The 14,423-nt window shown below is 43.2% G+C and overlaps 1 protein-coding gene across 1 annotated transcript; it reads right to left on the bottom strand.

The window, feature by feature from the left end:
• Positions 1–11,992: 11,992 nt before the first annotated feature.
• On the bottom strand, positions 11,993–13,810 carry LOC104217616 (receptor like protein 29). Its single transcript, XM_009767910.2, has one exon. It carries the CDS (start codon positions 13,587–13,589, stop codon positions 12,216–12,218), a length of 1,374 nt encoding a protein of 457 aa, XP_009766212.1. The 5' UTR covers positions 13,590–13,810; the 3' UTR covers positions 11,993–12,215.
• Between the last annotated feature and the right edge of the window lie 613 nt (positions 13,811–14,423).

Raw genomic sequence — 14,423 nt, 5'->3', positions numbered from 1 at the left:
ATCGTTATTGTATGTATGAAATCAAATCGCTATCGTATGTACAAAATCAAATCTCCACTAATCGACATTAGTTCAACCTCGTTCGAACCACGACGGGATACCACTTCGGCGACAGTCGAAGCAAAATCCTAATGGCCAAGGCCATCGACATTAGTTTGACCTCGTTCGAACCACGACAGGATACCACTTCGACAGTCGAAGAAACATCCTAATGGCCAAGGCCATAGACATTAGTTCGACCTCGTTCGAACTACGATGGGATACCACTTCGACGACAGTCGAAGCAACATCCTAATGTCCAAGTCTATCGACATTAGTTCGACCTCATTCGAACCACGATGAGATACTACTTCGACAGTCGAAGCAACATCCTAATGTCCAAGGTCATCGACATTAGTTCGACCTCGTTCGAACCACGACGGGATACTACTTCGATAGTCGAAGCAACATCCTAGTGGCCAAGGCCATCAACATTAGTTCGACCTCGTTCGAACCACGACGGGATATTACTTCGACAAGTCGAAGCAACACCCCAATGGCCAAGGCCATCGACAACGACAGTTCGACCTCGGTCGAGCTATGATGGGATTCTACACAATAATCGAAGCAACATCCTAATAGATGCCCAAGTGTCATGCAACAAACAAAATAAGAAACGACGAACAGAAAAACCGACAAAAAGTAAAGTTTATATTATAACAAAAATATCATTTACATTTTCTCTTATAAACAGACCCTAGCACGGCCCGTGCCAAAAATTCCCAAGCAAAAAATGTAGTACAAACTAAAAGTACACATCATCCCAAGCGGGGTAGGCATCTTCATACCACGAATTCGAAGCAAGGTGATTCACATCATCAGAATTGACACCTTCCCCGTCGGGAGTGAGAGGGTCATACCCATACGACTCACGGGCTGCACGCACTTCAACATGCACCGCCCGAACCTCCGCTTTTGTTGACCGGCCCTCGGCATGAAAAGCCTTATACACATCGAGCCGAGCCTCCGCATGGACCTATAACTCATACAAGCGATGAGGTGAGCCCTGACCAGTTGAAGGACGAGACGTTGAGGGCTGGGAACGACGGTTTACCTCCTCCGACCTCAGCGAAGCCATCTGCCCTTGCAATGCGGCCAACTCTGCCTCCAACTCCCTGACACGCCCTTCAAATCCCGCGATTCAATGACCGAAGTTTTCCCTCTCCCCCATAAGTTCCGACCTGGATAGGTGGAGGGCATCCTCCAAAGAGACCGTCTCAGAAATGGCAGCAGCCAACTTATCGGCACTGGCGTTCAACTCACCCTTAAGTCCGTCGATCTCCACTGCCTTTGCATCTAACTCAACGGTCAAGATGGCCACCTTTAGCTATAAATCGGCGTTCTCAGACGTTACCCCCTGACTCAACTCAAGATCGTCCTTCTTCGCCTTAAGAAGGGCCTCTAATTCGCTATTACAGGCGATAGCCCTCACAAGCTTCTCGTCTCTGTCACGCCCCAAACTAGGGGAGGCACGACTGGTACTTGATACTGTATTGGATCGAGTTAGCCACTAAACATACTAGCTAACTAAACTAGGGACCCAACAGATCGGGAAGCACAACATCTGAAATACTCAGCCTGGACCATTAAGGTGATGACCTGAATAACAATAAGCGATATAAACAAAGGTAGACGAGCCAAAATAATAAAGTACTAGCTGGCCGACGAGGCCGCGATTGGAGACATACATGCCTACACACATATATATACATGTCAAGCCTATGGGCTGGAGACTGAAAGCTACAAAAAGAAACCCAGAATATTGTGTCCACAATAGCCTCTAAGAGTGTCATAAGCACTGTCGGAACAAGGCCCCGACTATACCCAAACTGTACACAAAAGTAACCATCCTATGAAAGCTCCAGGAAGAGGTGGAGCTTACCAACTCATAGGAACCCCGAAATCCTAGCGGAGGGGTCGATCAGAGTCTCTACCTAGATCTGTATGCACGAAACAAAAATGCAGTGTCCCCAGGCAACGGGACATCAGTGCGAATAAAAATGTACTGGTATGTAAGGCAGAAAGTAGAATCATACATAGCTAATGTAAAAAAAAATAATAGTGAAACCACCTGACACTGAAACTCTTATAGCCTCCATGACCGACATCCGACCTCATAGTAATCAATTATGCATGGTATGCTCGTGTAAGCGTATGTCATGAATACATATATATTGATGCAAATGCATGACATACCCAACCAAATGCTAGCAATGGCGGTCTCTCCCGGTAGCTAACGGGTATCATATTGCCAACCTGTGGCCATTTGTACAATATATATAGTTTTTCGGGCAAATAGGCCCCTTACCTCCGATTATAGCTCGAAGTCCATGCATAATATGCCATGTACGATATGAACTTTGAATGCACATAATAGGCCATAACAAGAACCTAGTCTATCTTGGCTCATTGGTACTCTTATTCTTATAATCTCATAATCACCTTCGTATCGCATACAATTGTCTCGTGGAACCTCATATGTTTTCTTTGATTAAATAAGCTTGAAAACTTAACTCGACTTTTAGAAAGATAACTTAACTCTAAAGATGTTCATAAAAAGCTTAAGGTGCTTCACTTAGTCCTTATACCTGATTTCTTGATAATTAGTAAAGGAAAGTATATCAAAAATCAAGTGTTTTAATAGTTTAAACGTAAAATTTATATTTGAGATTTTTGAAAATCGATGTGTCACTTTAGAGATTTTAAAATATACTTTAACAAGGAAGAAGGACTGATCGTAAATACTACATGCCTTTATTTTATTTAGTCACACAACCCAAAGACGAATAAGAATTCATATATATGGATAAGAAAACCGACAAAATAACATATATAGAAGTCGAATACCCTAATTAACCGAACGAGTGAAATATCAACCTAATAGCATCATGAAAATACTTCAGCTACGATCCCAATGCCTTTCACAGAAGGTCTTTCTAGCAATAGAATAGTAAAATATCACATTTGACGTCTTAGGAATTTCCAAGAATTCGTGCAAAAAGGAAGGACGGAGCTTAGCCTTAACATACCTTCCCAACGAACGTCCGAATGCCTATAGTTCCTTCACGAAAGTTGTTCCTTACGTCCTAAGCTTCGCAAACACTATATATATGCAGCTTATGCACACCTATAAACAGTTCATAATTGATTTTAAATCGGTAGATTTGCTATATGGCCCTAACTTGACGAAACGTCCGTAGAACTTTGTAAAAACGATCATAAAAGAGTCCCAAGATGGTTACCTTGGAAAATCAAGTATAAAGCCTGAAGAACCAGCAAGAACAACAAATTCCTATCTTCCAAAAATAGCTCCAAACACAGCTAATAGAAGGGGGAAACGATTGCAAAGCGTAGAGATTGAGTTTCTAGGCACGGGGACAAACTTTAACGGTAGAAATCGTTAAAACATACCTTAATCACTCAAGAACACCATGGAACCCTCTCTTCATCTCCCTCACTGTTTTGGGACGAAAATTAAATGTTTTGGGGTCTTACAAGTTGGATTTGCCGACTTATACCACTTATTTGACCCGACTCGGTTCGCGACCCGGTTTTAGCCTGGACAGTCCGGGGTAAAACAGTCATAACTTTTTACTCCAAGGTCCGTTTGATGTGAGATTTTTTTGATTGCAAACTAGACTTGTAGACCTTCAATTTGATAGGTTTTGGGTCCCAATAACTCATTATATATTGGGAGAAATGATCTGATACATGTGACCCAAAGTTTAGAAAAATTATTAGAGAAATTTACGATAACCTTTGCCGACCTTTATTTTGCAACTTGCTTGACTCTAAAACTTAACATGTGACCCGTGTGATATTATAATACCTCATAATACACTATTATTAGCATATTAGACACTCTTAGTCTTATCCCACAGGTGCAAGTTAACTTAAACCTTCCGAACACGCGGGATGATACCCGAGCCATTTCTTTAACCACGAACCTTTGTTTAAGGGATTCCTTTGACCTAAAGCTTTAGTTAGTTCCTTGATATTACCACACATTTTCAGTCTTATTCTCCCAATGTGCTATACCCAATCGTATATATCTAATATAACCACGCCACGTTACGTATATTATGTAAGAGAAGAGAAAAAAACACATGGGGTCTCACAGTCCCTCTCCTTCAGCTCCTCTACCCTGCGCTCCAATTGGTCCTCCCGCTGCTTAAGTCCCTCGCGGAAAACCTGGAACTCGGGATCCTGATGATAGATATCAGACATCGCCCGGTGCTTAGCACGATACTGATGGTATTTCGACGACATCTTCTTATAGAGGCCCGTCCTTCTCCGTTCACGACGCTCTCTCTCCACCTCCATGACGAGGGTCTGACAAAAGAGAGGAGCAGAGTTAGACTAAATACATCACATTGCCACACCAACCCCATAACACAAGGAAAAGAAGAAACATACCTGCAAGGCCATACCGACGACCCTCCGAGATAATTCCGCGTCACTCATCGTCCCAAGTGTCTCGCTTTCAGGGGTGGTGCATAAAGGAGCGAGGGCCGACGCAACCTGCTCACTATTCAATAGAAAGTTGTAACTCCCGGAATTACCACATGACGGTTGGATCCGTCTGTCCTCACCTCCACACGGGTATGGCGACCCAAAAATTCATCAACGTCCTCCGGGGCGACATATGAGCCCGATCCATCCTCCTCGACACAAGGTCCTCCGACATTGGACGATGCACCCCCTTCAGCGGAACGCACTAAACCGGCTCCCCGGCCAACTCTCTCCATTCGGGAAGACCTCCCCGAAAAAATGGCGTCGGCCATAAACACGGGCACCGGGGCCATCCGAGATGCCCCACTTCCGTCGGCCTCAGTGGCCACGCCCTTTCCCAGCTCCAACTTTCAATTTTTTTCTCTAACGACTCGTCTCCATTAGAAGATTCATCAACAGGATGCGGGGTCGGTGCCAATGAGGCCTTTTCCCTCATGACCTCAGTCCGAGACTAGTCTCCCTATTGAAGAAGCTGAGGACGACCTCCCCGAAGAGACTCGCACAAAACGAATCGTGTGTCCATGGTAGCAATGGATCATCTAAAAGTAGGGACTGGCACCCTTCGCCTAGAAGCCCTCCGACCTGTCGTCACAGAGGGCTATATAGTTAGGCAGGGTCGCACAACCTATGAGTTAGTAAGGCAGAAATTTACCTGAAGAAACCCTAGTGCCATAACGTTGTATGAAGACAGACCAAGTCCAAGTTTCCTCCGCATGGGGCAGCAGGTTAGCGACCTAATTCCTAAGACCCGTAATAGGGTGGGGCAGACGACCTATAGTTGCAGAACAACAAATAACCAAAAGTTACGCTAATTACAGAGGACGGGGGGGGGGGGGGGTACATAATGAACGACGATTCTTACGAGTTTTATTCCACCGCTTTAGAAATCCGGCAGGGTTAGAGGCGACGTACTCGGTCTTGATGAAAAAGTACTTGTGATAAAATTTACGGCTCGCCCGGTCGTCCGTTCCGACCACCAGCCCTTTTGTACCACGAAGTCTCAAGTGCACCATGGTACCCCTAAGGAAACCAGGTGAAAATAAGTGCAAGAGATGATGAACGGAGACGTCGCATTCTGCTAATTCCGCGTACTTGGTCAGCAGCAGAAGCACCTTAAGCGTGTACGGCGAAAGCTGAGCCGGGCAAACATGATAGAATCTGCCGAATTCATCCGCTAGAGGGAAGAGAGGAAGGCTGTAACCGATCACAAAAGGATATTCATAGAAGGCACAATACCCAGGCCTATGAACGTCAACGTAATCCCCCTCCGCCAGAGTCATCTCTCTGTGGGTAGGGATACCATATTTTATGCGGAGGGCGTCAAGGTGAGTCTGACTCGTCTCAGAGAGTACGGGGTTCGGAGTAAGGGGCGGGTCTTTAAGGAAGTCACTCCGAGACAGGGGATGCCTCGGTAGTAGCGCCTTCACTATAAGAGGACTATCACCCTCTTCTATCTCCACCTCTCCACTGCCGGAAAGAGGTGCTGCGTTCGATGGAGCGGCCTCAGGAACCCCCTCATCAGTGCGACAAGACATTGGCATGATTTTGTTTAAGAAGGGGTAGTTACACAAATAGAGTAAAAGAGAAGGAAATTTCCGGCCAGGAACGGAAACAAAGAAATGAAAAAGCAGAAGAAGGAGACTGAAGAATTATCAAGAACGGCCAAAGTTTTTCAAAGGAATCGAACCCTTCACCTATTTATAGGGTTAGGAGGCGCCAGAATCGAGGCGGCACGTTTCAAATCAGCGCGGGAAACCAAGTGCCAAACCGTCAGTCTTTACCTCAGAAATCCGCGTAATGATGACGCATGTGGAAGCTAATGTCACCCCGGGTGGCGTGTACTCTTCGATATTCCGCCCAAAATGACAACCACCTCTCGCTGACCACGTCATAATATCCCGACAAGTCAAATTCCTCTTAAGGGAGGCATCGAGTCCGCTCATCGAGGACGCACCCAGTTGCGACCTCGACAGGAGGGACTAACTGTATGGGTTCGAATTTGATCGACCACGACCTATGATGGGTACGTCAAACGACCAAAAACTTATGAGTCGACAAAGGGATATGACCCTGTGAAGGGAGGAGAGATACCATCGCATCGGCAGTAGATTCGGCATGTTAGGTGACCTAGGAAATATTCATTAGATATTTCTTAATTTGTCGTCCATACGATTATGGGAAACCCTTCAGTATATAAGAAGGGTGAAAGTCTTGTAAGGGGGAATTTTGGAAAAAGAACCACTGGCCTTGAACTATTATTATCTCTCTACTATTATCATCCTAGAGTTTATTATCTTCGGCTACGATTTACCCATTCATCATTGATTGATTTGATTAAAAAGGGTTCGAAATCTTTTGAGTCAAACATGCATAATGTGGCAAAACTGTATCAAGGCTTGGGAAAGCTCATTCATTGTATATAACATGAGTATAGTAACCCTGGTGCCATAACGTTGTATGAAGACAGACCAAGTCCGAGTTTCCTCCGCATGGGGCAGCAGGTTAGCGACCTAATTCCTAAGACCCGTAATAGGGTGGGGCAGACGACCTATAGCTGCAGAACAACAAATAACCAAAAGTTACGCTAATTACAGAGGACGGGGGGGGGGTACATAATGAACGACGATTCTTACGAGTTTTATTCCACCGCTTTGGAAATCCGGCAGGGTTAGAGGCGACGTACTCGGTCTTGATGAAAAAGTACTTGTGATAAAATTTACGGCTCGCCCGGTCGTCCGTTCCGACCACCAGCCCTTTTATACCACGAAGTCTCAAGTGCACCATGGTACCCCTAAGAAAACCAGGTGAAAATAAGTGCAAGAGATGATGAACGGAGACGTCGCATTCTGCTAATTCCGCGTACTTGGTCAGTAGCAGAAGCACCTTAAGCGTGTACGGCGAAAGCTGAGCCGGGCAAACATGATAGAATCTGCCGAATTCGTCCGCTAGAGGGAAGAGAGGAAGGCTGTAACCGATCACAAAAGGATATTCATAGAAGGCACAGTACCCAGGCCTATGAACGTCAACGTAATCCCCCTCCGCCAGAGTCATCTCTCTGTGGGTAGGGATACCATATTTTATGCGGAGGGCATCCAGGTGAGTCTGACTCGTCTCAGAGAGTACGAGGTTCGGAGTAAGGGGCGGGTCTTTAAGGAAGTCACTCCGAGACAGGGGATGCCTCGGTAGTAGCGCCTTCACTATAAGAGGACTATCACCCTCTTCTATCTCCACCTCTCCACTGCCGGAAAGAGGTGTTGCGTTCGATAGAGCGGCCTCAGGAACCCCCTCATCAGTGCGACAAGACCTTGGCATGATTTTGTTTAAGAAGGGGTAGTTACACAAATAGAGTAAAAGAGAAGGAAATTTCCGGCCAGGAACGGAAACAAAGAAATGAAAAAGCAGAATAAGGAGACTGAAGAATTATCAAGAACGGCCAAAGTTTTTCAAAGGAATCGAACCCTTCACCTATTTATAGGGTTAGGAGGCACCAGAATCGAGGCGGCAAGTTTCAAATCAGCGCGGGAAACCAAGTGCCAAACCGTCAGTCTTTACCTCAGAAATCCGCGTAATGATGACGCATGTGGAAGCTAATGTCACCCCGGGTGGCGTGTACTCTTCGATATTCCGCCCAAAATGACAACCACCTCTCGCTGACCACGTCATAATATCCTGACGAGTCAAATTCCTCTTAAGGGAGGCATCGAGTCCGCTCATCGAGGACGCACCCAGTTGCGACCTCGACGAGCGGAGGGACTAACTGGGTCCGAATTTGATCGACCACGACCTATGATGGGTACGACAAACGACCAAAAACTTATAAGTCGACAAAAGGATACGGCCCTGTGAAGGGAGGAGAGATACCATCGCATCGGCAGTAGATTCGGCATATTAGGTGACCTAGGAAATATTCATTAGATATTTCTTAATTTGTCGTCCATACCCTTCAGTATATAAGAAGGGTGAAAGTCTTGTAAAAAGGGGGAATTTTGGAAAAAGAACCACGGCCTTGAACTATTATTATCTCTCTACTATTATCATCCTAGAGTTTATTATCTTCGGCTACGATTTACCCATTCATCATTGATTGATTTGATTAAAAAGGGTTCGAAATCTTTCGAGTCAAACATGCATAATGTGGCAAAACTGTATCAAGGCTTGGGAAAGCTCATTCATTGTATATAACATGAGTATAGTAACCCTGGTGCCATAACGTTGTATGAAGACAGACCAAGTCCGAGTTTCCTCCGCATAGGGCAGCAGGTTAGCGACCTAATTCGTAAGACACGTAATAGGGTGGGGCAGACGACCTATATCTGCAGAACAACAAATAACCAAAAGTTACGCTAATTACAGAGGACGAGGGGGGGGGTACATAATGAACAACGATACTTACGAGTTTTATTCCACCGCTTTGGAAATCCGGCAGGGTTAGAGGCGACGTACTCGGTCTTGATGAAAAAGTACTTGTGATAAAATTTACGGCTCGCCTGGTCGTCCGTCCCGACCACCAGCCCTTTTGTACCACGAAGTCTCAAGTGCACCATGGTACCCCTAAGAAAACCAGGTGAAAATAAGTGCAAGAGATGATGAACGGAGACGTCGCATTCTGCTAATTCCGCGTACTTGGTCAGCAGCAGAAGCACCTTAAGCGTGTACGGCGAAAGTTGAGCCGGGCAAACATGATAGAATCTGCCGAATTCGTCCGCTAGAGGGAAGAGAGGAAGGCTGTAACCGATCACAAAAGGATATTCATAGAAGGCACAGTACCCAGGCCTATGAACGTCAACGTAGTCCCCCTCCGCCAGAGTCATCTCTCTGTGGGTAGGGATACCATATTTTATGCGGAGGGCTTCAAGGTGAGTCTGACTCGTCTCAGAGAGTACGGGGTTCGGAGTAAGGGGCGGGTCTTTAAGGAAGTCACTCCGAGACAGGGGATGCCTCGGTAGTAGCGCCTTCACTATAAGAGGACTATCACCCTCTTTTATCTCCACCTCTCCACTGTCGGAAAGAGGTGCTGCGTTCGATGGAGCGGCCTCAGGAACCTCCTCATCAGTGCGACAAGACCTTGGCATGATTTTGTTTAAGAAGGGGTAGTTACACAAATAGAGTAAAAGAGAAGGAAATTTCCGGCCAGGAACGGAAACAAAGAAATGAAAAAGCAGAAGAAGGAGACTGAAGAATTATCAAGAATGACCAAAGTTTTTCAAAGGAATCGAACCCTTCACCTATTTATAGGGTTAGGAGGCGCCAGAATCGAGGCGGCACGTTTCAAATCAGCGCGGGAAACCAAGTGTCAAACCGTCAGTCTTTACCTCAGAAATCTGCGTAATGATGACGCATGTGGAAGCTAATGTCACCCCGGGTGGCGTGTACTCTTCGATATTCCACCCAAAATGACAACCACCTCTCGCTGACCACGTCATAATATCCCGACGAGTCAAATTCCTCTTAAGGGAGGCATCGAGTCAGCTCATCGAGGACGCACCCAGTTGCGACCTCGACGAGCGGAGGGACTAACTGGGTCCGAATTTGATCGACCACGACCTATGATGGTTACGACAAACGACCAAAAACTTATAAGTCGACAAAGGGATACGACCCTGTGAAGGGAGGAGAGATACCATCGCATCGGCAGTAGATTCGGCATGTTAGGTGACCTAGGAAGTATTCATTAGATATTTCTTAATTTGTCGTCCATACGATTATGTGAAACCCTTCAGTATATAAGAAGGGTGAAAGTCTTGTAAAAAGGGGGAATTTTGAAAAAAAAACCACTGGCCTTGAACTATTATTATCTCTCTACTATTATCATCCTAGAGTTTATTATCTTCGGCTACGATTTACCCATTCATCATTGATTGATTTGATTAAAAAGGGTTCGAAATCTTTTGAGTCAAACATGGCAAAACTGTATCAAGGCTTGGGAAAGCTCATTCATTGTATATAACATGAGTATAGTAACCGATGATTGTTGTACCCTTGTGACAAGTGATTGAGTGAACATTACACTCACTTCAATTGGAAAAAAAATGGACTTTTGCTTTTGTTCTCTATATACAGAAAAAGAAAAGGTAGGTATTATATATGTTCTTTTCAGAAATACTAGTTTTGATCTCCCTTAAGTTACCTTCTGAAAACATCATATCACATATAAGTCATTTTATTTTTTCATAAATCATAAATAGGGTCATTTAAGTTCCCTTTTCCCAATCTTGAGTTAATATAGCACAGGTATGGTATCCGTGCGTTTGATTTGACTCCATTTTTTATTTTATCTTTGTTTGTGTAACAAAGAATATCAAACTAATTATGTCAAATCAAATAAAATTAAAAGCGTACGTTTGAGCTGCATTGTTCATTGACAGAAATATTAGCCTGCAATATGGCCAAGTGCATTGTTCATTGACAGAAGTATCCAACTGATCCATATTTTATAACCAAGTAAATCTTGATAGTTTTAGAAACAGTGAACTGAATCTCCTTTAAATAATTAATGTCCTCGTGTTCAATATGAAGGTTTTGTCTCATAATGGATAGCAAGTAAAGCATGACTTGTCTCATAATCGAGTTTGAGTTTTCTGAAGCTACCAAAAAGATGATTACAAGAGGTAATAAGACAAAAGTGTGTTACTGTTACTAAACGTGCAGTGAAAAGAACAGGCTGTGGCAGACTGAGTTTATGAGGTTTTGTACATATAATAATGCACGTTCATAGCAACAAATTTTGAGAATTGATCAACATCCCCAGATTTCATGAATCTCCTTTTCTTTTACCACCCAGTATCCGGTACCCGCATTACTATATTCGGATTCGCGCCGCTTAGGACCCCATTCGTGGGGAAGTGCACCAGGACTCGAATCCGAGACGTGGGAAGAGCAGTCTCAAGGTTCAGATATTTCAATTAAAGCAATTGGAAGGACAACTGGGGCACTTACACATCACATCTTCACAGAAACCGTACCAGTGCACGACTCACTGTTTATGCAATAGTGAACTCCTCAGACCCTATCTATATGTCACCAATTTTACAAGCCAGAACTTGGGATCCTTTGGGACTATAGAAGAGGCCCATACAAAGTTGTAATCAATACATTTTGCTTACTGAGTTATATTACATCAATCAACAACGCTGATTAACAACCAATTGCAACATGCTAAAGTTATATTGTATGAAAGCAAAACTTGGAATTAAGTTGGTGATGATCATTTTCTTTTATAACAATAGTATCCGGGCAGTTTGCGCCCACTTCGATTATTGGGACAAGTACACAAGTAGTCATTGTTAGGGATACTATTTAAAGATTATTCGGTACTTATTTTATCCTGAAATTATAAACTAAACATCGTCCCTAAAAATTAAATTGAAAAACTGAAATTCATGACGCACCGGCTAATTCATTTTACTCGATTATTCCACGTAATATCTGCTACTCATGTCGCTACAAGTACTAGGTAACTAAGCAATATGCATCAGGGCTTAAAAGAAACCACCCAGCATCTTTTATCTCTTGCTAGAATTTTCACCCATTTCATCGACCGTTAAGCAAGTGTTTTAATGGCAATGGTCCTTAATCATCATACAGATTATAAGGATTAAACATACACTTTATAAGAAATTTTTGGTGAAAACTTTTAGTTGAAAGAATAACAAAATACAACAAGCCTACACTAGTGAAAATAGACAATGAAAAGCCACAATACCTAAAGCAGCGACAAGAAAGGATGATATGTTATATTCAGATGGAGCTTCAGATTTCTTAAATGGCATGGTTATGGAATTATTAGTGTTGTTGCTCCCACAGACTCCAACACCAATGAAGACTGCATGTGCTTCAGATGGACTCAAACACAACCCTGAATTACCACTAAGGTCCAAATTCCTACCTAATCTTTTCAAGAAAGTAGAATTAAAAGGAACCACACCTCCCAGAAAATTCCTGCTCAAATTCAAGTGATATATATGTGAAAGACTGGAAAATCCAACTGGGATTCCCCCTGTCAATTTGTTATTTTGTAATGACAAGGTGGTTAAATTCAAGAGCTGTGAATAGCTTGATGGTATTGTGCCTGAATAACCAGAGCCAGCAAGTCTTAATTCTTGGAGTTTCTTCAGCTGACCAAATTCTACTGGTAATGGTATGAACATTGGATTGTCATCCATAAGAAAATATTGCAGACTCTGAAGCTTTGGTAATCTTTTAGGAAACTTCCCACTTAATTTGTTGTTGCTTAAAGCCATGAAACTCAAAGAAGCCAAGTTCTCAGTGCTCTCTGGAATAATTCCAGTAAATGTATTGGAGCTCAAGTCCAGTTTTTGGAGCATACCAAGTTGGCCAATTGTGTAAGGGATTGGCCCTATGAACTTATTATAACTCAAATCAAGGCCTACAAGATTTTGGAGATTGCCAATTTGGTCTGGAACTTTCCCTGTAAGCTTGTTGTAGCTCAAATCAAGATGTACAAGAAAGCTCATACTGAAGATTTCTACTGGAATTTGTCCAATTAAACTGTTCTGAGACAGTGTAAGAACTTGAAGTGACTTTAGTGAAGAGAGTTGAGAAGGGATAGAGCCAATGAGTGCAGGGTTTGATCGTAGACTCAGCTGCTGAAGTGAAGAGCTGAAAAGTCTGTTTCTTGAAACAGATATGCTTGTCCTGCTGTGTGTGAAGCATTGGATAAAGAAAACAGATTCAAGATTTGGGAGTTGGAAAATAAGATTAGGGAATGTGGCTGTAGCCTTGCATGTTGGGTTAGGACGTGTGCCAAAATCAAGCCTAGTAACATGGGATTTATTATCAACACCCTTCTTGCACTCAATACCAAGCCAAGATGAACCTGGTTTACAAGGATATGGATGTGAAACTCTCCAGTTTTGATCAGAGGAAACAGTTTCCATAATCTTGAAAAGTGTTTCCAGCTCATGAGAATCCATGTTTGTTGACTGTTGATTGGTGGAGACACAAAAGGTAGAAAGAAATGAAATGGACATGATGAGCAGCAGAAGCAGAGGAAGAGAGAGTGAAAATGAACAGTACATTGTGTTGAACTCTGTGAAAATCAGATCAGTTGTAGGAGTTATATCTGGTTTATTAAGAACAGAATCATTTTGAAAAAGGTTGTGTATGGGGTTTGGTTTCTTTGGCCAGGGGAGAGGGGTGAGAATTTGGTGGGGTTGTGAACTGAGTGCAATGTGATTGAATGATGGGTGGGGGACATAATATTCAGTGAGAAATTGAATCCTAGGTAGGGTCAGAAAACTCTGAAAACCTTAGTGAGGGGAGACAGAGATAGAGAGAGTGGATGGAAAATAACAGAGAATATGTTTTCATCTTACTAGGTTTGTTTTAAATGGACCACATAGAAAGCATATCCAAATGTAGGAAATTACACAATTTTAGGTAGCTTAATTTTTTTTACTCAAAACACTAATGGCTTTGCATCTTCATTATGTAAAAAAGGCAGCTTGATGCACTAAGCTCTTGCTATGCGCGGGATTCGGGAAGGGCCGGACCAAGATTGCAACTTCATTATGCAATCTTGCCAAAATTGAGAGGAGAGAGGAGGGCCAACTCCTAAACCTCCTTTTATAGTATAACTTTTTCTTCTTTCTTTTTGACACTTTTTTCTTGATTACTATTAGCATCTAATCCTAGACAGTTGAGATTAGCAGATAAATGTAATATTACTTGTCCTAACGCTGGGTCCAAAACCTTCAGCTTTCCCTCCATAAAACTTGATGCTAAATGAAATTATTAATGACTACGCATGTTTGACAGATTGCTTGACTCAATTTCCAATGGCTGCTACTCTGAAATGATAGAATAAAGGGAGGAAAAAAACCGGTATTATATGACATAAAAACCTTCAAAGC

The sequence above is a fragment of the Nicotiana sylvestris genome, chromosome 7 (assembly GCF_000393655.2).
Source record: "Nicotiana sylvestris chromosome 7, ASM39365v2, whole genome shotgun sequence".
In the NCBI taxonomy this organism is placed as follows: domain Eukaryota; kingdom Viridiplantae; phylum Streptophyta; class Magnoliopsida; order Solanales; family Solanaceae; genus Nicotiana; species Nicotiana sylvestris.
The sequence above is the reverse complement of the archived record's forward strand: the minus strand, read 5'-3'. Positions and strand labels throughout refer to the sequence as shown.